General features: G+C 34.8%; 1 protein-coding gene across 1 annotated transcript in view; it reads left to right on the top strand.

Moving 5' to 3' along the window:
* Positions 1 to 26,290, top strand: part of STK3 (serine/threonine kinase 3) — a 356,889-nt gene that overhangs the window by 271,557 nt on the left and 59,042 nt on the right. Inside the window, exon 10 of the mRNA XM_054499924.2 lies at positions 8,689 to 8,864. Coding sequence (XP_054355899.1) covers positions 8,689 to 8,864 — 176 coding nt within the window. The remainder of the gene's footprint in view (positions 1 to 8,688; positions 8,865 to 26,290) is intronic.

Below are 26,290 nucleotides of genomic sequence, written 5' to 3'. Positions count from 1 at the left end.
GTCCGAAGTAAGAGTCAGTGGTATATCAAGAGAACCCTGACTGTTTATTACAGCACTGGGGAGTTTGTAAAGATTCTGGGATGAAGAATTTCTTATCTCCTAGTTGAGGAGAAAACAAGACCATAACGAGAGCCTCAGCAGTGAAGCCAGTGCTGGATGAAAAAAAAAAAATTAATGAAAGCAATGTGGTCCTGGCTTGGTGTGGAGAGAGGAAGATGATCTGGGGAGGAACATAGGTCACAGAGTGCTGTTGTCTTCACTGGATTAGTAGTGCCACAATGCATGCTTTTTGTAGTTTCTATTGTTTTTGTTTTGTTCTTACCAAAGCACCTACAAATACTAAGTTTACTTTTTAAAGAATGCTATCTAGAAATACTCTTCAGTGAAACCTTTCTATTCATTATCAAATGCAGTTGATAATGGTGGTTTAGGAGTTTCTTACTTTTCCAGCAGTTAGTTTCTAAAGACACCATTTTTCCTCTCCTCCCTGATTCTGACTTTCCTTGACAAACTTGATAACCCTTATTATATAATACTGAATGTTAAAGTTTTCAGATGTATTTATGTGTGTGACACATTTTAAGACTTCTTGATGAAAACAGAACTTACAACTAAATATATAATTCTATTACAGAATTAATCTTCCCTTTAAAAAGAAAAAGAAACAAAAAGAATATTGAGCAAAGAATTTCTTTAAGGGATTATCCCCCTTCTCCCAGCTTTATGGTTTGATTTACTCAATTGGTTTATAAAAAATATGTGTAAGTTGAGCTACACTTGTAATTTTTTTAAACTTACAAAATGGGGCAGAAATGGAGAATAACAGGTTAAATTCCTAGACTCTATTTTGGTATAAGAGGTTACCATGGGAACCAAGTTTCAATTCTGAATATAGAGAAATACATCTTGTAATGATGAAGCCTAGAGACAAATCAAAGGTACTAAAAATCTGCTGAAAATGTTAATGGAATGTATGTGTCCTGTCTAAATGTCAGTAATGTAACCCATCAAATTAACCAATTTCTATTTTTGTTGTTGATTTCAGGGAACAAAGTTGACGATAAACACCATAAACACTATATCTTTATTTTTAGCATATTTATTGATCGTTGAAATATTACACCTTCTCTTCTGTATATTTTGTTCATTTTTAACATACTTGTAAAGTCTGTCATGACAGGAAATCTAAAGGCATCCTTGGCTGTTATCATGCTGAACTGTCCCTAAGGAGTTTCTTTTTCATGAGCTTTGAATGTGAGATATGAGAGTGTTCTAAGTTCTAAAGGTTTACCACAAATATTGGTGTTTTATACTATCTTAAATTTGATAGAATGTCTCAAAATCTTTACAGTGGGTACCTTTTGGGTCCCAGATGTCTTGTCACATTTTCTAGCCATCTAAAGCTGGAACAACTACAGCTTAGATAAACAGTTGTGTTGAGAGTCTTTTTCTATTTTTCCACTAATACATGCATATTCTGAAAATCAGGTTCTTTCTGACTCTACTGGGATGGATCATTCTGTTATTACTTGCACCAACCTGATAATAATTGTAGTAGTCACAATACTTTCTCAAATATATTATCAGCAGTGCACCAATGCTAGTAAGGAAATACATATAGCATCTACTAATTCAAAAGTAATGATGAAAAACCATGTAACATGGCTCCCGCTGTTGTTCATAGATATTGAACATCTGGGTAGACAGTCAAAAACACAAATTGGTAGAGTTATCTGTGAAATTATTTAGGTAAAGGATTTGGAATTCTACATTAGGGAACTTATGGTTTAATGAAAAGTAAAGATGGAAACACATTTAAAAGACATAACTCAGCGAGGTATGGTGGCCCACACCTTTCCCAGCACTTTGGGAGGCCAAAATGGGAGGATTGCTTGAGTCCAGGAGTTTGAAACCAGCCTGGGCAACATAGTAAGACCTCATCTCCACAAAAAGTAAACAAAAATTAACCGAGTGTGGTGGTGCGTGCCTGTAGTCCTAGCTACTCAGGAGGCTGAGATGGGAAAATCGCTTGAGCCCAGAAGGTCAAGCCTTCAGTGGGCAGAGATCATGCCACTGCACTCCAGCCTGGGAGACAGAAGGAGAGACCCTGTCAGTCAATCAAATCAGTCAGTCCACCCACCCATCCATACATACATACATACATACAACATACTCATAGGGTAAAAATAAAAATTACTTTTACCAATAATTATATTATTCACATGTTTACATTGTATCATAATCATTCATTTAATCAGAGATTAGGCTCAACCATAAAAACACCCATTAGAAAGTGAAAAAGGCCTCTGGATAGATATTAAAAAATAAAATTACTTGCAAATAAAGATCTGCACATAGAGAAAAACTTAGTTATTTAAAAAAGAGTAAATAACACAAAGCCACATAATTAGCAGGATCTCTAAGATGTATTTCTATACTCATGTTCACAGGAGCATTATTCAACAATGTTCATAGGAGCATTATTCAACAAAAGTGGAAAAACCCAAGTGTTCGTTGACAGACAAATGGATAAGCAAAATGTAGTATATACATAGAATTGAATGTTATTTATCCTTGAAAAGGAAGGAAATGCTGACACATGCCACAACATGAATGAACCTTGAGGTCATTATGTTAAGTGAAATAAGCCAGTCATAAAAAAAAAAAAAAACACTTTAATGGATTACACTTATATGACGTATCCAGAGTAGTAAGATTCATAAAAACAGGAAGTAAAATGGTGGTTGCTAGAGGTAGGGGAAAATGGCAAGTGGTTCATTGGGTACAAGAGTCTCCATTTTGCAAGGTGAAGATTGGTCACACAATACTTCATGCTACTGAATGGCACATTTTTGATGGTAATTAAAAAATTTTTTTTTATTGTGGTAAAATACATATAACCTAAAATTCACCATCTTAACCATTTTTAAACATAAGCATACCTCATTATTGCAATTTGCTTTTTTGTGCTTCACAGACATTGTGTTTTTTACAGATTGAAGGTTTGTGGCAGCCTTGTGTCAAGCAAGTCTATTGGCACTGTTTTTCCAACGTCATGTGCTCACTTTGTGTTTCTGTGTCATAGTTTGGTACTTTTCACAATATTTCAAACCTTTTCATCATTATTATGTCTGTTACAGTGATCTGTGATCAGTGGTCTTTGGTGTTACTATTGTAATTGTTTTGGGGCACAACAAACTGTGCCTATATAAGATGGCGAATTTAATTGATAAATGTAGTATGTGTCCTGACTGCCCCACCAGCAGGCCATTACCCTGTCTCTCTCTCTCTCCTCAGGCCTCCCTGTTCTCTGAGACACCACAATATTGAAATTAGGCCCATTGATAACCCTACAATGGCCTCTATGTGCTAAAGTGAAAGAAAGAGTCACACATCTCTCACTTTAAATCAAAAGCTAGAAATGATTAAACTTAGTGAGGAAGGCGTATTGAAAGCTGAGACTGGGTGAAAGCTAGGCCTCTTGCACCAAACAGCCAAGTTGTGAATGCAAAGAAAAAGTTCTTAAAGGAAATTAAAAGTTCTACTCCAGTGAACACATGAATGATAAGAAAGTGAAACAGCCTTTCCCTTTCTGATATGGAGAAAGTTTGAGTGGTGTGGATAGAAGATTAAACCAGTCACAACATTTCCTTAAGCCAAAGTCTAATCCAGAGCAAGGCTCTAACTCTGTTTAATTCTGGAAGGCTGAAAGAGGTAAGGAAGCTGCAGAAGAAAAGTTTGAAGCTAGCATAGGTTGGTTCATGATGTTTAAGGAAAGAAGCTATCTCCAGACCATACAAGTACAAAGTGAAGCAGCAAGTACTGATGGAGAAGCTGCAGCAAGTTATCCAGAAGATGTAGCTAAGATAATTGATGAAGGTGGCTACCCTAAACAACAGAATTTCAATATAGAAGAAACAGTCTTCTATTGGAAGATGTCATCTAAGACTTTCCTAGCTACAGAGGAGAAGTCGATGCCTGGCTTCAGAGCTTCAAAGGACAGGCTGGTGGTGGTGACTAAGTTGAAGCCATGTTCATTTACTGTTTTGAAAATCCTAGGGCCCTTAAAAATTATGCTAATTCTACTCTGCCTGTGCTCTATAAATGGAATAATGAAGCCTGGATGGCAGCACATTTGTTTACACTATGGTTTGCTGAATATTTTAAGCCCACTATTGAGACCTACTGCTGAGAAAAAAAGATTATCTTTGGACTGTTACTGCTCAGTGAGAATGCACCTGGTCACCCAAGGGCTCTGATGGAAATATGCAAGGAAATTAATGTTGTTTTCCTGCCTGCTAACACAACATCCATTTTGTAGCCCATAGATCCAGGAGTATTTTAGACTTTCAAGTCTTATTATTAAGAAATACATTTTATAAGGCAATATCTGCCGTAAATAGTGATTGCTTTGATGGATCTGGGTCAAGTAAGTTGAAAACCTTCTGGAAAGGATTCACCATTCTTCATGTTATTAAGAATATTTGTGATTCATAGGAGGAAGTAAAAAGATCAGCATTAACAGGAGGTTGGAAGAAGTCCATTCCAACCCTCATGGATGACTTTAAGGGGTTAAAGACTTCAGTGGAGGAAGTAACTGCAAGTGTGATGGAAATAGTGAAAGAACTAGACTTGGAAGTACAGCCTGAAGATGTGACTGAATTGCTGCAATCTCATGATTAAACTTGAACAGATGAAGAGTTGCTTCTTATGGATGAGCAAAGAAAGTGGTTTCTTGCGATGGAATCTACTCCTTGTGAAGATGCTGTGAACATTGTTGAAATGACAACAAAGGACTTAGAATTTTCCATAAACTCAGTTGATAAAGCAGTGGTAGAGTTTGAGAGGATTGACTACAATTTTGAAAGACACTGTGCTGTGGGTAAAATGTTACGAAACAGCATCTCATGCTACAGAGAAATATTTTGTGAAAGGAAGAGTTAACTGATACAGCAAACTTCACTGTGATATTATTTAAGAAACACTACAGCCACCCCAAACTGGACTTCTAAGCAGCACAGGTGCCTCTGCACTCTCTCGTTATTCTCCAGGGTTCTCCCACTGACATTCAAGTCAAATCTTAGCTATTTATCTGTTGCCTTGGTCTTTTTTTGTTGAGAGCGGACTAGCACCAGGCCTCTCTTGTCAGCCATCTTTCTGATGACACTCCTAAACATAACTTTTAGAAAACCAAATACCGCATGTTCTCACTTAACAAGTGGAAGCTAAATGATGAGAACACATGGACACATCTGGGGAACAACACACACTGGGGCTTTTCAGACAGTGGAGGCTGGGAGGAGGGAGAGGATCAGAAAAAACAACAAATGGCTACTAGGCTTAATACGTGGGTGATGAAATAATCTGTAAAACAAACCCCCATGACACAAGTTTACGTATGTAACAAATCTGCACATGTACCCCTGACCTTAAAAGTTAAAAAAAAAAATTTAAGAAAATTGACGTTGTAAAGGCAAACAAACAAACATAACTTTTATGTGCACTGGGAAACCAAAAAATTTATGTGACTTACATTATTGCGATATTCTCATTATTGCAGTGGTCTGGAACCAAACCTGCAATAACTGCGAAATATGCCTGTATCTAGTTCAATAGTATTAATCTTAAGCACTTCCATAAAGTTGTGCAGCCATCACCACCATCAATTTCCATAACTCTTTTCATCTTGTAAAACTCAACTGCTGTACCTATTAAACACTGACTCTCCGTTTCCCACTCCTCTTAGTCCCTAGCAACCACCATTCTGTTTTCTGTCTCTATGATGTTGACTACTCTAAATACCTGACATAAGTGGAATCATACGGTATTTTGTTCTTTTGTTACTAGCTTATTTCACATAGCATAATGTCCTCAAGGTTCATCCATGTTTTAGCATGTGTCAGAATTTCCTTCCTAACATTTTGCTAATGGGCACTTGGCTTGCTTCCATGTTTTAGCTGTTATGAATAATGCTGCAATAGACATGGGGTTACAGATATCTCTTCAAGACCTGGCTTTCAATTCCGGATATATACCCAGAAGTAAGATGGTAAATTTTATCTTATAAAAAATTTTTTAAAACACATAAGGTGAAGTCAATAAAACCTCTGTTTTGATATGGCAAACTATTTTATTTTAAGGCAATGAGACAGATTTTTTTTAATGAATAAATATCACCATTACCACTCTCTCTTATAACCTCACCCAAGCCGTCTCACCTAGGCTTCCAATCTGTCAGATAACACACATAGAGATCCAAAAGTAGGGAGAAAGGAAAGAGGAGATAGGATGTTTACCTGTCAGTTCAATCTCCCTTACCCCACCCTTTTGTTTTTTGAAGTTTGTTTAAGAATTCCGGACTCTCTGATTTGCCACATAAAGTAGGCATTGATTTAGGCTTCCCTCATATTTTTAAAGACTAAAACTAAGTCTTAACATGCATTCTTTTGACCAAAATGACCTTAAAGCTCATCCCAACTAACATTGTTACTTAATTGTCATAGTAGTAACTGTAGTTTTCTACTGTGCTAGGACTATTACAAATGCAATCTAGGTTGGTCAGATGACTGTTATGAAAATTATGTCTCTTTTTAGAGGAACAGTGAGACTAGAATGTCTCCATAGGCAAGTAAACAAGTTGATGATGAATCTGAAACATATATCCTATGAAAGGAACTGGGGATGTTTTATATTAAAAATAGACAGCCAAGACAGGAGCCATTACCTCTGTCTTCAGATATTTGAGGGACAATTATATGAAAGAGGAATTTATTTGGAACATGAGTGTAAATTACAGAAGGAAAGATTTCAATTTTACATTTTAAAAATACTTTTTGTAACTTACAGTTGCCCATCAGGGTCCCTTGTGGGGAGGTGTACTCCCCATAAAAAATTCTTAAGAAAGTAGTTTACTCCCTGACCAACATGGAGAAACCCCATCTCTACTAAAAATACAAAATTAGCCGGGCATGGTGGCGCATGCCCGTAATCCCAGCTACTCGGGAGGCTGAGGCAGGAGAATTGCTTGAACTCAGGAGGCGGAGGTTGCAGTGAGCTGAGATCGTGCCATTGCACTCCAGCCTGCGCAACAAGAGCGAAACTCCATCTCAAAAAAAAAAGAAAAGAAAAAAGAAAGTAGCTTACTTTCTATTTGGAGAATTATATGGGAAATGCCTTCTTGGTGGTCTCTGGGACATTTATTTGGAGCCCTGGGGCTTTAAGGATCCAATTTGAAAACCACTGATCAAGACCAATATAGCCAGATTAAAAATCTAGTTATTCCAAATATGTATTTCCTATTTAGTCATTCAGTATAAAAAATGAAGAGCCATTGAAAGATTTTGAGCAGAATGACGTGTTTTGGTTTGTATTTAGAAGGGTCACCACTTTGACAATATGGAAATTAAAATCAAAACTGATACTGGAAGCAAGGAGACTAGTTTGGAGGCTGCTACAATGGCCTAAGCAAGAAGTGATTAGAAGCTAAACTAAGACAGTTGCAATGATAAGTAGAGAAAAGGGGTTATAGTTAACTGTACTGAGAAGTAGAATTAAAAGACCTAATAATCAGTTTGCTATGGTGGGAAGGGAGGAGTCTGAATTAATTCTCAACTTTATTATTTTGGGGATTGAGTAAATAAGGTTGACTTTAGTGGAGATAGAATATGTCGGGGGAGCTGTAGGTTTTAAGGGAAAGATCTTGAATTTAGTTTTAGAACTGGTAAATTAATTGGCAACTCACCTCAGATTAAGTTGTCTAATAGCTAGCAAAGTTAGTTATGGAACTTAGGCGCAAAGTCTGGGCTAGAGAAGTAGTGTTGGGAGACATGGATGTAAGTGTGGCAGGCGAAGCCATGGAAGTCCGGGGCAGAGGGAATCAGAAAGACTGAGGAAGCAGTTTGATAAATATAAGAGGAAATTGAGTAAGTTCTTATGACTTTTTAAAATTTTTTTAAAGTTTATGTATTTCATATATATGTATTTTTTAATTTGAACAGGGTCTTGCTCTGTTGCCCAGGCTGGAGTGCAGTGGCACAATCATGGCTCACTGCAGCCTTGACCTCCCAGGCTCAAGTGATCCTCCCACCTCTGTCCCCAAAGTAGCTGGGACTACAGATAGGTGCCACCACACCTGGCTAATTTTTTGTATTTTTTATAGAGTCAGAGTCTCACTATGTTGCTTAGGCTGGTCTTGAATTCCTGGGCTCAAGCATCCCTTCCACCTTAGCCTCCCAAAGTTCTGAGGTTACAGGCCACCATGCCTAGCCAAGTCCTCATAATTTCTTACAGCTGAAAATCTACAATAACAATAGCAATGCATGCTTAAATGCAAAGAAAAAAAGCCCACCAAAAACCCTTGAGTTTTTAAAATTTACTTTCTTTGAGAAATTTGAAATACAGCTGAAATGATTTTTAATAAAATTATGATAATGATTTTACTAAACTTCTGAAATGTTTCTACAATCTAAACATTCCAGACCTTTGCCTAATCATCAGCTTAATTTTTATTTGGTCTGGGTATTTTTTAATTCTTATTTTATTTCACTTTGTTCTTTATGAAATTAATTATGTTGGCCTTGAATCTGACCAGTGCAAATTTATTATATGGCTTCATAAAAAAATCATACTTCAATGAAAATACTTCTTTAAATGTAAGAACTTATACCTTCCTTATGTTCTTTACCTAAGGAAATGCAACCTCACCACAAGTACAAAGACCATCTTTCATGGACTACTTTGATAAGCAAGACTTCAAGAATAAGAGTCACGAAAACTGTAATCAGAACATGCATGAACCCTTCCCTATGTCCAAAAACGTTTTTCCTGATAACTGGAAAGTTCCTCAAGATGGAGACTTTGACTTTGTAAGTACATTTTAATTCTTCAATTTATGTTTTCTCCTTCTATATTTTATCATCAAATTGAGAAGCATAGTTCATATGTATATGAACTGTGTGTATGTATATACAATTATAGACCATATGTTAATATTCATTATACAGCCATATGCATGGATAGAGAAATTGTGAAACTGTAGCTTGCTTATAGAAATGTACTTGCAGAGAAATACTTTTTTATAGTTAAATAAATAATAGCTCAAATTTAGATAAATATTCAGGACTCCTTAAAACTAAAATGACAACTATTTTAAAAGATGTTTTCAATAATGCAAATATGAGATACTTCTGACATTCAGTAAACTCAGTTGCCAAAATTAATGAAGCAAAGGTATTTATGACATAGAGTTTGAGAATTTGCTTCAATTTTTTAAGTATATGAGTTGGTTTCTATTTGAGTAAGTGTTAATTCCACTTGGTTTCTCAGAAATAATAGTCCTATTCTGTACCTAGGAGCATATAAACTTCAGTATAAAACTGCCTTATCACCTATTTTGTTACATTTTCTCATTATTTCTTCTACCCTGGTTCTTCTTACTTCTTTTAAAGAATGCATAAAATACAGATGAACTATTTTAAAGTAACTGTTTCCAGAACTTGAGAGAGTAAATTCTCAAAATGAGTTATTTAATGGAGTGAAAATTTTATGGAGTAAATTTTTACTTAAGTACATTTTAAATAATAATGTTACTTTTGCATATTGTTCTGGAAGATTTTTTTTCCCAAACAAAATAACTTTATAATCCTTTATAGTTTTATTTATTAATAAACATATGGATAAGTAAATACAATTTTGGATATATGTAAATATGTACATTTTTTAAATTTAAGAATTTTTAAGTAATATTAAACCATTTTGCTTAGGCAACATGACTCTAAATGCTTTGCGATTATAAATATTTTAAGTACTTTTTTCCTCAGTATTGTGATTGAGTTTTTAAATAATCAGATAATAAAGTTTCAAAATCTATCCCCAATAAATTTAGTACTAATTGCTAGCAAATATTAGCAGTATAATTCACAGGTTAGCTTGCAAACATCGTTGTAATGTCTACTTAATATTTTTTCAATATTGTAGTAAGCAATTAGAAAAATAAAATCAATACGTCTTTAGTCCTAATAAGATTTCATTTTAACCTATCTACTTTTTTAAAATTATAAATTATTTAGAATGCTGACATTTAAGCTTTAAATTATTCATGAATATAATGAATAATGTAGAGTATTTAGCCTCAAAGAGTTGTCTTATGTCAGTTGGAATAAATCTTTTTTTTTTTTGGCATAAATTTAGGGGTACAAGTGCTGTTTTTTAAATTTACATGGATATATTGCGTCATGGTGAAGTCTGGGCTTTTAGTGTAACCATTACCCAAACAATGTGCATTGTACCCTTTAGGTAATTTCTCATCCCTGACTCCCTTCTTCCCCTCTCACCCTTCCAAGTTTCCATTGTCTATTATTCCACACTCTGTGTCCGTGTGTATACGTTATTTAGCTCCTACTTATACATGAGAACATGCAGTATTTGACTTTGCTGTTTCTGAGTTGTTTCACTTAAGATAATAGCCTCCAGTTCCATCCATGTTGCTTCAAAAGATAAGATTTTATTCTTTTTTATGGCTGAATAGTATGGAATACATCTTAATGGGCTCTGAGAAACAGTTTGAAATGAGCTACAAAGTAATGAATAAATTATCATGGTTAAGAAATGGCAAATAAAATGATTTAATTTTGTTTCAGTTAATCTTTCTACCACCCCAAAATTTAATGGCTTAAAATAACAACTATTTTACTTTCATCAAAACCACAATTTTGTAGGTTAATAGTTTGTCTAGGTTTATCTAAGTGTTTCTTCTGCTGGGCTTACCTGGGGTTTCTTAAGTGACTGCAGTCATCTGCTGGCTTGAATGGGGCTGAACACTCGCTCTAAAATTACTTCACAAATGTGTTGGCAATTGTGCTAACTATTGGCTAGGTCATATGATCTCATCAGGCAAGCCTGGGGTTTGTACGTGGCAGTAGTAGCCTTCCAAGAAGGTGAAAACAAGGTTGTAAGGCCTCTTGACATCAGCGTAGGATCTGCACAGTGTCCATTGATAATAGCATCAAAAAGAATGAGATACTTAGGAATAATCTTAACCAAGTAGGTAAAAACTTGTACACTGAAAACTGCAAAAATATGGGTGAAAGAAATTAGACATCAGTACATGAAAAGACATATTCATAGATTATAAGCTTTAATATTGTTAGGATGTTAATATTGCCTAAAGCAATCTACAGAGTCATTGTTATCTCTGTCAAAATCCTAATGATATTTTTTGCAAAAGTAGAAAAAACTCATCCTAAAATTCATATGGATTCTCAAGGGACCCTAATTAGTCAAAACAATCTTGAAAAAGAAAAACAAAATTGAAGATCTCATGTTTCCTGATTTCAAAACTTACTACCAAGCTACTGAAATCAAAACAGTGTGGTACTGTCAGAAAGACAGACATGTAGACCAATGGAATAGAGAGCTGAGAAGTAAACTTTTCACATCTATGGTCAAATGATTTTCGGCAAGGGTGCCAAGACCATTCAGTGGGGGCAAAGAAGAGGCATTTCAACAAATCGTGCTGGGAAAACTGGATATCCACATGCAAAAGAATGAAGTTGGAGTCTTACTTTACACCATATACAAAAATTAATTCAAAATGGGCCAAAGATCTTACAGTAAGAAATAAAACTAAAAAATTATTAGGAAATACATATGAGAAAAACTTTGTGACATTGGATTTGGCAGTGATTTCTAGGCTATGACACTAAAAACAAGTAACAAAAAATAGATAAATTGGACTACATCAAAATGGAAAACTTGTGTGCATCATAAGACACTATCAACAGAGTGGAGGGCAACCAATGGAATGAGAAAAAACATTTGTAAATCATATATCTGATAAGAGGTTAATATTCATAATGTATAATGAACTCCTACAACTCAACAGCAACAAAAAAAACCCCAAACAATCCATTTCAGAAATGGGCAAAGGGGCTGGGCATGGTGGCTCATGCCTGTAATCCCAGCACTTTGGGAGGCTGAGGCGGGTGGATCACCTGAGGTCAGGAGTTTGAGACCAGCCTGACCAACAAGGTGAAACCCCACCTGTACTAAAAATACAAAATTAGCTGGGGTGTGGTGGCGCATGCCTGTAATTCCAGCTACTTGGGAGGCTGAGGCAGGAGAATCACTTGAACCCAGGAGACGGAGGTTGCAGTGAGCCGAGATCGTGCCATTGCACTCCAGCCTGGGTGACAGAGCGAGACTCTGTCTCAAAAAAAAAAAGGGCAAAGGACTTAAATAGATATTCCTCCAAAGAAGATAAGCATGGCTAATAAGCACATGAAAAGATTCAATAATTACCATTAATCATTAGAGAAATGCATATCAAAACTACAATAAGATACTACACACCCATTCAAATGACTATTATCAAAACACAAACACATAAAATAACAAGTGTTGCTGAAGACGTAGCGAAATTGGAACCTTTCCTTGTGCACCTGCTGGTGGAAGTATGTTGTAGTCACTATGGGAAGCAGTATGGTGGTTCCTCAAAAAAACTAACATGGCGTTATCATATAATCCAGCAATTCTACCTCTGGGTATGTACCAAAGAAGTGAAAGCAGGGTCTCAAAGAGATAGTTGTACACCCTTTTTCATGGCAGCATTATTCACAATGACAAAAAGGTAGAAGCAACCCAAGTGTCCATTGATGGATGAATGGATAAAAAAAATGTTGTAATACATAAAATGGAATATTGTTCAGCCTCAGGAAAGAAACTGTGCAATATGCTACAACATGGATGAGCACTGAAGACATTATGCTAAGTGAAATAAGCCAGGTCACAAAAGGACAAATGCTATATGATTCTACTTATATGAGTTACCTATAATAGTCAAATTCATCGAGATGGAAAATAAAATGTTGGTTCTCACGGGTGGGAAATAGGGAGTTATTGTTTGATGGGTACAGAGTTTCCGTTTTGCAAGATGAAAAACGTTCCAGAAGTGGATGGTAGTGATGCTTGTATGAGAGTGTGAATGTAAATAATGCCACTTAACTGAACACTTGAAAATGGTTAATTTTGTGTTATGCTTTTTTTTGCATAAAAAATGCATAAGAGAAGAGGGGAAAGAATTTGCAGTGTCACTGTTGTCATAGTCTGTTGTCAAAATATGTCAGAAGTCTAGTCCTAATTCATAGGATATGGAAATAAATTTCACCTCATGATGGAAGGAACAGCAAAGTCACATGGCAAAGGGTGCTATGAGATGGAAGGAATTATTACAGTACACTTTGCAGACAATCTAATAGAAAGGGTGTTAATTAAAATTCAACAGAAATTAGAATGTTGAATTTAGGAAATTAGAGTTCATTAATGATTTTGATAATGACCATTGCAGTACTCTACTTTCAGATTTTTCACATACACACAATTTTTGACGTGTAGCCTTCTACTGTCTGTCTTAGACTCATTTTAGTTTTGTGAATCTATTTTTCCAACGGCTAACTCCTGAAAGTAACTTTTGGAAACATTTTTAGCCCCTCATAGATTTTGTAGTCATTCTATCTGGAAATTCCAAAATGTGTTAGAAAACATTAAGCTAATTTAACAAATATTTTACTTTGGATTGTGCTAGGCACTGTGGGTAAAAATAAATTATACTGATTTATTAAGAAGACAAGGTATGAGTTAATAAAGTGGTAAATTGTAATCCAGAACAATAACTCAGACATTGCCATGTCGTTTTGAATAAGAGGGAGATTGGGTGAAGGCTGGAGTTGTATATGAAATTATAATGTGGAAGAGGACTTTGTCTAACCATTGATAAATGGATAGCAGAAAGAGAGAAGGCAGGCATTACAAGGAATGATGTGTAATAAAAAGCTTAGTGGTAGGAAAGCATAATCTATATTGGGTGGCAATGAAATAGAGACCTTCAAGTCTGTGGTAGTTAATTTGGAAAAATATGAGAGATAAAACGGAAAAGCAGATCCAGATCAGAGGGTGAAAGCTTGCAAGGTTACAGAGTCTGAATGTTTATTTAATAGACAGTGGAAAGCCACTGAAGGTTTTAAGTTGGAGGATGACATGATGAAAAGTATCTTAAGAATGTTAATATTGAAGATAGCATGAAGGATTGATAGGAAGAGACTCAGGGTAGGGGAAATCGGTTATGCGGCACAAGTTTAAAATAATATAGGAATAAAATTGAAAAGAAAAACAAGAATGAGGAGGAAAGATTAACAGAAATAGCTGACATACTAGATTGAAGAGTACTATTTTGATTAGTTAAGGTGAGGAACCAAATGATAAATGGTGACAGTAACAAAAAAAAATAAATGAATATGTTCTCACAGGAGGAAAGGGATATCAAGAGATCATATGACTGGATCCAATTTTTGCAGAGTTATTAATTTTTGACTTATATAGGGCAGATGGCCTTAAAAAGGGAATTGCGGGAGGGATGGAGTGACTAGAACAGTTCTTCCTTTCTCAACATTTATTACACCTATCAACTGGAACTGCTCAACCCTCTCTTCACTTTGAGGAAAGTGGAAAATGTTTGTAATTGCCACTGAGCAGAATGGAAATGGAAATAAATAAGAGATGAATAAAGGAAGCATTGCCTGAAGATGAACAAATAATTGCCAAGAGTAGTAGAGAGTATGGCAAAAGACAAGGAAAAGTGTGTAAGAGGGGCAAAGAGAGAGTGGTTAAAAGAAGAAGCATAGGTGGAGCACAGTGTAAGTGATTTGGTGGACTGCTTTGCTCACAAAATGGGGAAGTGGACTAAAAGCAAAGATACCAGCTGTTAATGAGGGAAATCTGGTCTTATTCGTTCCCTCATCTATTAGTTACAGAATGTTAAAAAATGTGACTCATTAAAGTATAAAGCATACTACGGTTTATGCGTTTATCTTCCCTCTTCATGATGCATCTCGAGGCCACCTTCTAGAAGAGAACTGTATTTTATATAATTCCTAAGTCTATTTGATAGAAGTTGCTTAAAATAAGCCAAAGTTGTTTTGACCATATTTTCAGGACAGAGAAGGCTTCATCCTTCTGGCTTGAGGAAAATGGGTTCTAAGAAAAAAAAAAAAAGAAAGGGAACACTTTATTGTCTTTTGAGGTACTCAGAGCAGATTCCTAAAGGACAAAACTTATTCAGAAAGGCACCTGCTAGACAGATGTGCAGGGTAGGAAGCATTCCTTGTCTTAAAGCCTGTATGCAATAGAATTTGTGTACTTCCTTTTAAATCGTTGGCATTTGTCTTTGGGATTTTCTATGGATTGTCTCATGTTATGTTCCTGAATGTAAGGAGATGATAAAAGAATTTATGATGTTACCAAATTGGGGAGTATTGTAAAAAGATAGGAGATAAAATATATTTGGGCTAATTGAATTATTTTTAACCCTACCGGAAAAAAGTTATGTTTAGGATGTGCTTATGAAGATTTCTAAAACAAATGTAAAAGGCAAGTCTGTTTATTATAGCACTAGTCTAATGTTTCAGTTTTTGTTAGAATTATTTCCAAACAGCCTTAACATCCAGATTGTTTAGTGTTAAATAGAGAGCATGTAGATAATGTTTTGCAGAAATTACAGTATCGTATTTAAATAGATATATTTTGGGTAATGTAAAGATTTTGGAATAAGAACAAAAACTTCAAAAGCCATCTGTTAACCCACTACATTGGTTCCAAATTTTAAAAAAGAAAGAAATTGGATTGACAGTAATTACTAGTATAAGAGAAATTAGGTAAATCAACCATTTTTGGTTTTCACTCATACTGAATTGTAAGTTAACATTTCTTAATTACTCTGATTCTTAAATATTTATTCAGTTGGTGGTGTTCTTTTGAGCTAAGGGACACACAAGAATCCTCCAGGGCCACACTGAAGAAAAAGTCTCAAAAATTGTGGCAGAGAAGGGAAAAAAACTAACTTTGCTCTCCAAGTATAAAGTTGCCTGGGGCTTTCCTAGTTTTTCCACAGTCCTACCTTTGATGCCTGCGTTAGCAAGTGAGTATGATTACAGGGAAACAAAACAAAAGTCACTGTTGCAAAATGCAGAAAACAGTAAAGGGTTGGCAGAGAAAGTATCAACCCTGCTGCTGGAGCTGCCCATGGACATTTTAGGAATCTTCACTTGTTCTGGAGAAATGTTTCTTTCTCAGGGTCTTTTCACCCTCCTCTATAGCCAGCAGCTGTGAAGGAGTGATAAAGAAACTGGAGTAGCCCCTGAAAAAGAGGAGCAGGGCCACCCCTTTAGTAAGCCCTCAGCAACACAGACCCTGTAGACAGCTTAAGGTAAAAACTTAAGCCAGCAGCATCTACCAGTTTTTTGTTTGTTTGTTTGTTTTACCAGTATAGCAGCATGTTATCTGCTTTGTTTAAATGCAGGTAATGTTTCTGGTTTTAAAAGAGATATTGGCTATAGTTTTCCTTGTAGTGTACTCCTTAGTCAAAGAACTGCTTGTTCTCTACAGTCCTTAGTTCTGTGGACTGAGGAAACCACTTCAGTTGAGTGAAGTATTTAAGCATATTGTCATCGATTACCTTTGCATTAATTAAATGATTATTGTCAAGTATTTCCAGATGTTTGCAAGAGTATTAACAAAGTATGAAAAGACAACTATAGATATTTCAGATTTATTTCTTCTAGGGTAAAGAAGAAATAAACATACAAAATCCCAAATGTTCCAGTGGATAGCTTTGGATAAGAGTTTATGATTACAGGTGTACATGTGGCATGAACTCAAGTGTATGTGGCACATTGTGCTTTCACTACTCAGTCATTCCTTGTAGAGCCAACAGGAAATTAAAATTAATGAGAAGCCTGCACTTTGAAATAGTTGCAGAATTCTTGACTATTTCAGTCCTTTGCCAGCTCACGAAATCTGTGCTGGCAGTCATATCCAACAGATGGTGTGGCGTGTGCACAGTTGTGTCATGTGATTGTCTAGGTCCATGTAGAATTTTTATGAGGTTTTGACCATCCGTCTGCTGAGGCATTTAAGATAGTCATAACCTTTGTTTTGAAAGGAAAGTGACCTGCCTCAGAGATAAGTGTTTATGTACAATTAGAAAATAATAATTTAGTCACTGGGCAACTAAACTAGATTTAATTGATTCTGCGGTAAAAGCAACGAAGATTTTAGTGTCTCTGAACTGCTGCACTGGGTTTAAAAATTTTTTTCTTTGGTAGAATTTAATCCACTTGGCTATCTGAGGCAGAATGAGCGTTTCACTTTCTTATTCCTAATGGTGCTGTTTAAGGCTTCCATAATTTCTGAAATTTTTATTTGGTGGTTGTGTCTAGGCAAAGTCTACTGAAACATTAAGCTAATTCTGCTTATTTAGATAATTAATACCTTAAGTTAAAACTCATTATATCATCGTTTCCCTTACAAATTTAAGTGAGCAGGCCTGTACTTATTGGATTAATTAAGATAGAAAGCACAGGTGCAGTATGTGGTTTCTTGTCAACATGTTATAATTTATTAAGATGTTTAAAGCACAGGGCAAAAGAAAAATGACTTACAAAAAGAGCTCCAAGAAGCACAAACTCTCCTCATGGTAGTTTGCTCTTTTTAAAATGTCATTTATTTAGAAGATTACATTGAAAAATTGACTACTCTACATTTTAAAACAAGATATTGTACTCCAAGCATATGTTGTGGCTAATGTTGATGTCTAAGGAAGTTATTTGACTATGTGGGCTTTCTATTCATAACCCAATTTTGGATGTTTAGTCAGTAAGCACTGGGGACTATTGGGGTGATTACATCAAAAGAGATGTTAACCAATAGTGGAATTTAGGATCAAAGAGTGGACGATGTAATTTATGATCTTCTAATTTAAGACTGATAGCCCAACAGTGTTTACCTTTTGAAATAAATAAAGCATTCGATTTCAAAAAAGTTTTAAAAATTGATTGAGGAAACTAGTAATTCGTATATCAGGTTGTGTTTTGATGATGGAATAGTTTTGTACTTGAACTGTCATGAAATTTCTTTAAATCTAAAATTATTTTTGTAATTTTATACTTAATTCAGGTTTTCTGAGTATGCATAGTAGTTCACTATCAGAAATCTTTCCATAACTGACTTCCATCATACTTCTCGTGTCTATCTTCCACAGTTAGAAGTATGCACATCATTGTTTGGGGGCCTATCATATTTGTTGGCCTACTTGAATTAATGCTGACACGTTTTCCTCCTTCCTGCCATTAGGTTGGTAGCCTTTTCTGTAGTACCTCTCATTCATAAAAATAGAAAGCCCTCATTAGGTTGGTTTCTTCATGTTGGAAGACTTTTCAGTAAATAATAGACTTTTTTTTTAAATCCAGAATCTAGTTGTCTTGATTCAAAACCAAAGTAGTCTTGTTTTGTAATTGTGTTCATCAGTTGTTGAAACACCTTTCCAGAATGATAGACAGATCTTAAGGAGATAAGTGAGTGATAGGGGCATTCAAACTAATGTTGTTTCTCATAGCAGATGAAAGTATTTTGGAAAAAAGATAGCTTACTGATTTATTTTGAAGACACATTTTCATGGTTCTTAACAGACCTTTTTTTCTTCATAAATTCAGTAATGGTGCATGTTGAAATTTGATATGCAGTATAGTATTATTAATTATTAAGGCATCTTATAAAAGGCTCAGTAACCTGGATTAGAGTATCAAGTTTCATTCTCACAGACCTTCAGTTTAGTTTTTAACTCTCTATCTTAATTTGAGAATGCAAATGAAACTACCTAATAGCCAAGGCTACAAATATATAAATATATAAAAAGTTAATTATCGGCCATATTCTTGTACTAACTAGTCCAGTGGAACGACTAGTGAGTTCTGGATTATCTTTGCTAATGAAAGATCTAAAATTGTCATTTTAATGCCTATATTCTTTGATGAAAAGAAATATACCAATTCATTAGAACTTCAGTGATGGTACAGAATTCCTGAAATTGCCTTGCTTTTGGTTTTGACCATTTAATCATTTTTGTTCTGAGTATGAACATTAAAATACTTTCCCCTTAGCATATCTATATAAGACACAATAGAAATAAAGTGCAGATAATTTCCCCTTGCTTTGTGGAACAGTGAATTATAGCTCAAGTCTGCAAATAAATTCTATCTTCCATCTTTTATTATAAAATTAGAGGTATATTCTTCTAGAAAAAATATTCTTCAAATAACTGAAGAAGATTATTAAGTTATATGTAACCCTTGAGTGTCTAGTAGTCATCATTTAGTAGCAGCTCTTTTGATATGTGGAAATTCATCTTTTTTGTTGTCATTTTTTAAAGAATTTTCCAGAATTAGTCAACCTGTGGTGTCTTTCCATATTGTATATGAGTTACTCTCACCTATAAGAATTTCTTCCTTGTCTATGGTCATTTATACTTTTTTTTCCTCTTGACTCCATATTTAAACTATTAGGCTTCTATTAATTTGGGCAACTATGCCACATTTTGCTATGACTCATGATAGGAGGCTGTTTTAAGTTGGAAACTTCAGCATCTGAAATTGTTTTTCTAAGTAGCCAGTCTTTATATTGAAAATGGTGTGTGAAGTTTATCTACATATATAATTTTATGGCTCAGAGGGTGTCCTGTCCTTTTGTTTTGGCTAATAAACTAATAAGTATTGGTAAAAACAACAGCTGACACATATTGAGATCTTAGTATGTGGTGAGTACTTTTTAAAGCACTTTCCTGACAATGCAGGAGATACTTTACAGAAGGTACTATTATTGTCCTTTAAACGTGGCTCATGTATACATATGTAACAAACCTGCACATTGTGCACATGTACCCTAAAACTTAAAGTATAATAATAATAAAATTTAAAAAAAAGAAAACTTTCATAAAAGCTGCAAGAATAAAGAAAAAAAAACTGAAGAAACTAATGCATGGAGAGATTAAGTTCAGTGGTCAAAATCTCATAGCTTGTAGGTGGTAGAGCAAAAATTTGAACCCAGGAAATCTGACTTAGGAGTTTACTTTGTGCTATTTAACAATGATACTATCACTAAGCCTTTAGTGAAGAGGTTAGCCTGAGCCAGAAGTAAAGCCATCAGTCAAGAGAAAGAGGAGATGTATAAATCATAGCACTGAATCCAAACTCTGGGTAGTAGCAAAACTGAAGCCCATTCGAATAAAGTAGGAATACAGACATGGGGCAGGCAGAGGTGCAGGGTGCAGACTGAGTTGACTTAGCCAGCAACACAGAATGCTTTTTTGCACATTTCAGCTGGGTCAGAGAACAGGTCCTAAAGGCAACAATGTCTGCTAAACAAACTAGTGTTGGATATGATGCAGTAGTAACCTAGGTGGTAAAGGCTTTAACTGCCAAGCTGAGGCTTCTAGGTTTAGCCGTAATCCTATGAGTAATGGATAGCTAATAAAAAATTTTTATGAGGGGTAAACTCTTATCAAAGTTGTTTTTTGGTGTCAAAGTGAAGCATAGAGAGGAACTGGAGACCCTGGAGACCTAGGATAACTGGATTAAAGACTGTTGAAATTGTTAAAAGTGGATTAAGGCAAAGATAGTGGAATTAGAGAAGAGAGTCTACATTCAAGAAATCATCTAGATTAGATCATTTAGAATGATCTGGATCTGATCATCAGTTTTATATAGAGGATTAGGATGAAGAAGAAGGTTTCTGATTTAGATAATTAGATTGATGGTTTTGCTATTGTTTGAGATAAAGAATAGAAAAAGGGAAGAACAGATTTTAGAGATTGGGTGTGTGTGGAGGATAAGCTAACAAGATATGTTGTGTATGTATAGAGTTTTCAGTGTCTGGAGGACATATAAATCTATTAGATAGTTGAAACTACAGAATGGAACCATGAATTTGGGAATATTTGGCGTGGAAAAAAGTATATGAGATCAACCATAGAGACGCTTGAAGAGAGATGCTTACCAAAAATGGATTTCTAGGGTATCCCAAATGTAAGGTGAGTGGGGCAGGAACAGTGAGCAGAGGCTGGCTCTATCTACCCATGGATATATTGAACCAAGCTTAAATGTTGGCAGATTACAGCTGTCACCTGAGAATTTACCATGAGTAGGATTTCACTGTTTTTTTTTTGTGTGGGGGGTGGGTAGGGGGAGTGTGGGGCAGGTATCAGTCTATGCTTGAACTTAAAGAATAGTTTTAGCTATCAAGTTTTTTGTTAGCAGTTTTTTGAGCATTCATCCTACCACAGGGTGTAAATAACTTTTAAACAGTTACAACTCATTGGCAATATATCTGAAATTACTTTTTTTAAAAAACATACCTTGAAGCATGCTCTTTCTAATCTCCCTTTTCTGTCTCTTAACTATGCCTTTGGACAAATGCTACAACTTTTTGGTCACTTTCGGTTAGTAAAAGTCTGGGTAGTTTAAAATTTTAATCTCAAATTTGATTTAAGTCTCACTTGATCCTTCTCCACCCTACATCTTAGAGAAGACCACCTAAGTGGCCCAAGACTGTTGGCATGCTTTCTCCCCTCGTAGGTCTAATTCTTGGAGAGAGACGGGGAGGAGGCAGCATGGAGGAAGGACAAGAGAGGCAGAGGTCATCATCTGAACGAACGTGGTTATCTGAAGATAGTGGGTCTCACTCTGGCATAATCTGGTTCTAACTGCTGCAAAATGTCTCTGACAATGTGTTGTTCATGTGGTTGGAATATGTGATTTTCTTGGGATGATAGCTTTATCTTGGCTTTCTTTATCACTGAGCTCTTCCTCAGAAATGGGTAGCTATATCTCCTTTCTGTTCCATAAGTTCAAACTCCTCCCCCTCTCTAGATGGGGCATTGATGTGTTTGACCAGCAGCCCTTGCTTCTTCCCCAGTCCTGGTTCTCTCACGTGAGCCGTGGGAGTCAGTGGTGTTGTTTTTCTAGGGTCTCAGAGAATTAGTGGGTAGATAGGGGAAATGTGAGAGGTACTCTCCACTTCTCCCCTGCCCCACCCAGGTATACTATTTCTGTGGCCCTGTTAGGTCTGCTGCTGCAGGCTGCTCTACCCAAGCCTCCCATCTTCAGAAATCTCTAGATAAGAAGTAGACAAGTTTCTAGGCCAATATATTTTCCCCTACTTCTAGGGACATATGCCAGGTCATCTATGAACACTTCAGCAGGCTAAATTCTACTCCACTGGCAGCACCAGGACAAGTTTGCAGGTTCTTTATTCAGTATTCAGTCCAGCTGGAAAGTGAGATGCCAGTCTCCTCTTCTTGCAGGAAACCACAACGTCTTTGATGTAATATCTTGGTGCTGTGCAACTTGGCTTGAGTGAGGAAGCTCCTATGACAAAAACTGCACCCCAGTGCTCCTGATGTACCCTTGCCCTCTTATGTAGGCTGGGTGATGATTTGGGAGTGGTGGGGCTCATTCAACCTCTGAGTAAACTCAAGGTCGGCGATTTGGCCCATTTGGTTGGTGGCTGTCTTCAAAATAGGTGTTGCTTGTACATTATTTTTGTCTTTGTTGTGAGCCTTAGTCTCACAATTCAGGGGACAGTTAAACACTTTCAGTCAGCATTCTTCTATAAAAATAAACATTACTGACATGACTGACATTTTAGAGCATTTCATGTTTCTTTCTCTACAGAAATATTTTAGTTTATTTTTTCCTTCATTCATCATTTATTCAGTAAACATTTTTTTGTGACAGCCTTGTTGCATGCCAAGCAGTAGGCACTGCCAACTTAAGCAAATTGCTGCTCTGGAGGAGCATTTGGGTATAGACATATGAACACTTAATTATTTTACCTATAGATAAATTGACCAGACACCACTGATCTGGAAAATCAGGTTGTAGTGAAAATAACCAGACTTAGAAATAAAACCATGAAAGTGAAAATGTGAAATTTTAATAGAAGTTATTTTTTATTGAACAGCAATGTCTAACATTCAGAATTCATGCTATCTAAGCTTATAGAATTTCCAGTGGCCCTGGGTACATAGGACCATGTAATCACATGGACCAGACTAAGAATTCTTATAGATCATTTACTTAAAGATTTAGTTTTAGGTTTTTTCAAAGAAGGAATTTAAGACAATAATGTCTATTTTTACTAACTTTTTGGTAAGAAATTTTTAGCTTCATACTAATATTTTATTAAGTGGATACTGCTCACTTGTGGCATATATTGTTTATGTATTTAGCTCTTTGTGTCATCTAAAATTCTAAACTGAGACTTCTTCAAAAATTATACTTATCTTGTATCTCCAAAGTAATATTTTATACTTTGTCTATTTGCCTTAAACAAGTTGAGTCTAAGGCTTAACTGTGAAACAGAATTCATGCTAAGGAACTTAGAACAATTCAGACCAATCAATTACTATAGTCTCTATTTATTGTTTTATTGTTCTGAAAGTTAAAAACAAATTACATCTAGATTACAAGCTAAAGGTTGTTTTAAAACATTATGCAATGTTCTCACTCACAGGTGGGAATTGAACAGTGAGAACACATGGACACAGGAAGGGGAACATCACAATCCGGGGCCTGTTGTGGGGTGGAGGGAGGGGGGAGGGATAGCATTAGGAGATATACCTAATGTTAAATGACGAGTTAATGGGTGCAGCACACCAACATGACACATGTATACATATGTAACAAACCTGCACATTGTGCACATGTACCCTAAAACTTAAAGTGTAATAATAATTTAAAAATTTTTAAAAAAAAACATTATGCAAGTGGGATTTTTTTCACTTCAGTTTCTGTTTCGTAACTAAAACATTAAAACAGTATCACTGGCAACAATTTAATACATAACCTCTAACTTAAATGAATATTTCTTTAAAGTTACCTTTATTTTGTAATTTAAGGAAAACCTGTTTTATATTAATATTTAAAACAAGCATCGAAAAATAAAACCAGCTCCTGAGAAGAGGGGAAGTATTTTTAAAACACTTGAGCTTCTGTCTTCAGGTTCTGTGTTCTGTGTTCAGATTGATAATACATTTCCAGGAGAAAGTGGATGGTATTTATACACCCATATATTCCCATGAGTCATTTTTAGGAAACTATTATTTTAATTCATGGTAAATTATAAAATGAATTAGTAACAATGTAAGAGAAGGCATTCAGGAAACATACCAGTTCATACTCAATTTCATATTGATGTACTTAATATATTTAGCTTCTTGTATTTAGGGTAGCATCAATTAGCTCTCCTTTAAGCGAAAATGTTCTAAAATACTTAGGTATGACTGTATTTAAAATATAGTCTTTTTTTGAATTTTAGAATAAAAAGAAATTTAATATTTTTAATCCTTAATAGATGCAAATTATAGGTGTACAAAACATGTAGTAGCTACTCCTATGTTTAAGATTCAGTATCTTACATTGTTATATTTTTAAAGTTATGGGATATGTAAATACTGAATTATTAGATACTCCATTTGAAGTGATTCAAATTCAAAAAATATGAATAAGCATTTGTCTCAATAGATTTCATTCATTTATTTAATAAGAACCACTTTTGTTTTAATTAATTTTCCAGAACATGAGAAAATATTAATAAGGTATACACATTGAGATTAGAATATGTTATTATTCATATTTTTTGAGACCGATTTAGGATTACTTGGTGTAAGTATAAATTAATATTTAATGTTCTAATTTTATCTTTTTTTCTAGAATAACACACTAACAAAACTCCTTTTTAGTTTTTAATGTTCGTTTGTTCAACAAAAGTATTTTCAGTGCCTTCTATGTGCCTTTCACCTCCCTTTAGAAAGTAATGCAGTCAAGGGAGCCACTTACAAAATATCTCTGTATTATCAATTGCTTCACCCACTTTACTCACAGGGTATCCTATTTTACCTATTTTATGTCACTAAGTTAGGCTAACATAGTCAAGCTGATTTTGCCATCCAATCAAATCAAATGCTTGCAACATTGAAGCAAACAGCATTTTTCCTGTTCCCAGCTGCGCTAGCTACTTTATTAAACTTTAAACATACTTATTTATAAGAGAAATTTTTAAATTGATATATTTACCTTCAGTCTGACATTTTCTTGTTTGTTCAAATGAGAATTCTAGTTGTAAAAAAAACTGCATTTAAATATTTTATAGAAATTATTAATAGTGCAAAAGGATACTAGTTGGTAGTATCATTGAGAGCAGCTGTGAATAAATCATAATTAGTTAGGATTTATTTACAGTTTTAAAAAAAACCCTCTGATGTTACAGGGGCTGAAAATGAAGGCAAATATATGGGTGAGGGTAGGGAGCAGGGGGCTGTTTGGCCTGGTAAAAATTTTGTAACTATTTGCAAAACTGATCAGGAAATTGGAAGGAGAAAAACAACACACATAACTGTCTTCAGACATAGACAAAAATAGGACTTGCATATTTGTGGCATGCCTCTGGATGAGGCATTAAATTAAATGTGACTGTTAAATCATACTTAATAGCAGCATAACAAAAGGGGCATCTATTGTCTCTAGTAATTCTTTATAGAAATCCATTACATATTAGAATAATGTATGTCAACATCATTCTTTTATTTTGCCAGTTTCTGCTTTGATTTATGTTTGTGTGTAACCCGGACACCAATATTGATAGGATCATTTAAAAGCTTAGAGCTTTTCTTTTTTAAACCTTTCTTTTCAATTTATTCTAAGTTACCATTTAACAAAATACCTGATATTGAGTCCTACAAAATTTCAAAATAGAGAACTTGTTTTTATTTAAAAAGAAGTGATTTGAGTAAATGTCAATAAGCATTAGATATGATATTTTAAATAAAATGTTAGTAAGTTTTAGAAAAGTATTAGATTTTCATATACATCTTTGTTATTGAGGTAACGTATGAGTAGAAAAATAGAATTTTTAATAGAATATGGTAGGTGAATCCTTTAATATTGGTAAAATAAGGTTTATTTACAGTCTTGTTAAAAAGCTATTGGCCATAGTACTTCTCTTTCTGTATATGTCTTATTCCTCAGTGTATACTTTAATTTATGATTAGTTTAAAGTTTAAAAGTTTTAATCTGTGATGAACTCTAGGCTTAAGTTTATGGTATAGTTTATTTTATACACTGTTCTTAAAAAGCTATTTGCTTACTAGGTAGGATTCTTTCAAGTAAAAATTTAAATGTCAAAGTAATTCTCCTTAATAAAATAATTCCATTAGGATGTTTTCATTAAACTTACCAATCTCTTAATAATCTGCACAATAGTCATCTAAGTAAAACTTGTATTTTTGTTTCTAGTTTATATAAAACAGCCTAAGTATTTTAATGCTATGAATCTAGATTTTTAAATGAGTACACTGTACATTTTACATAGACACATCTATTTATAATTATGAGCATAAATTATAAGTGTA

Source organism: Pongo pygmaeus, chromosome 7 (assembly GCF_028885625.2).
Source record: "Pongo pygmaeus isolate AG05252 chromosome 7, NHGRI_mPonPyg2-v2.0_pri, whole genome shotgun sequence".
Classification (NCBI taxonomy): domain Eukaryota; kingdom Metazoa; phylum Chordata; class Mammalia; order Primates; family Hominidae; genus Pongo; species Pongo pygmaeus.
This window is presented reverse-complemented; position numbering and strand designations above follow the sequence as displayed.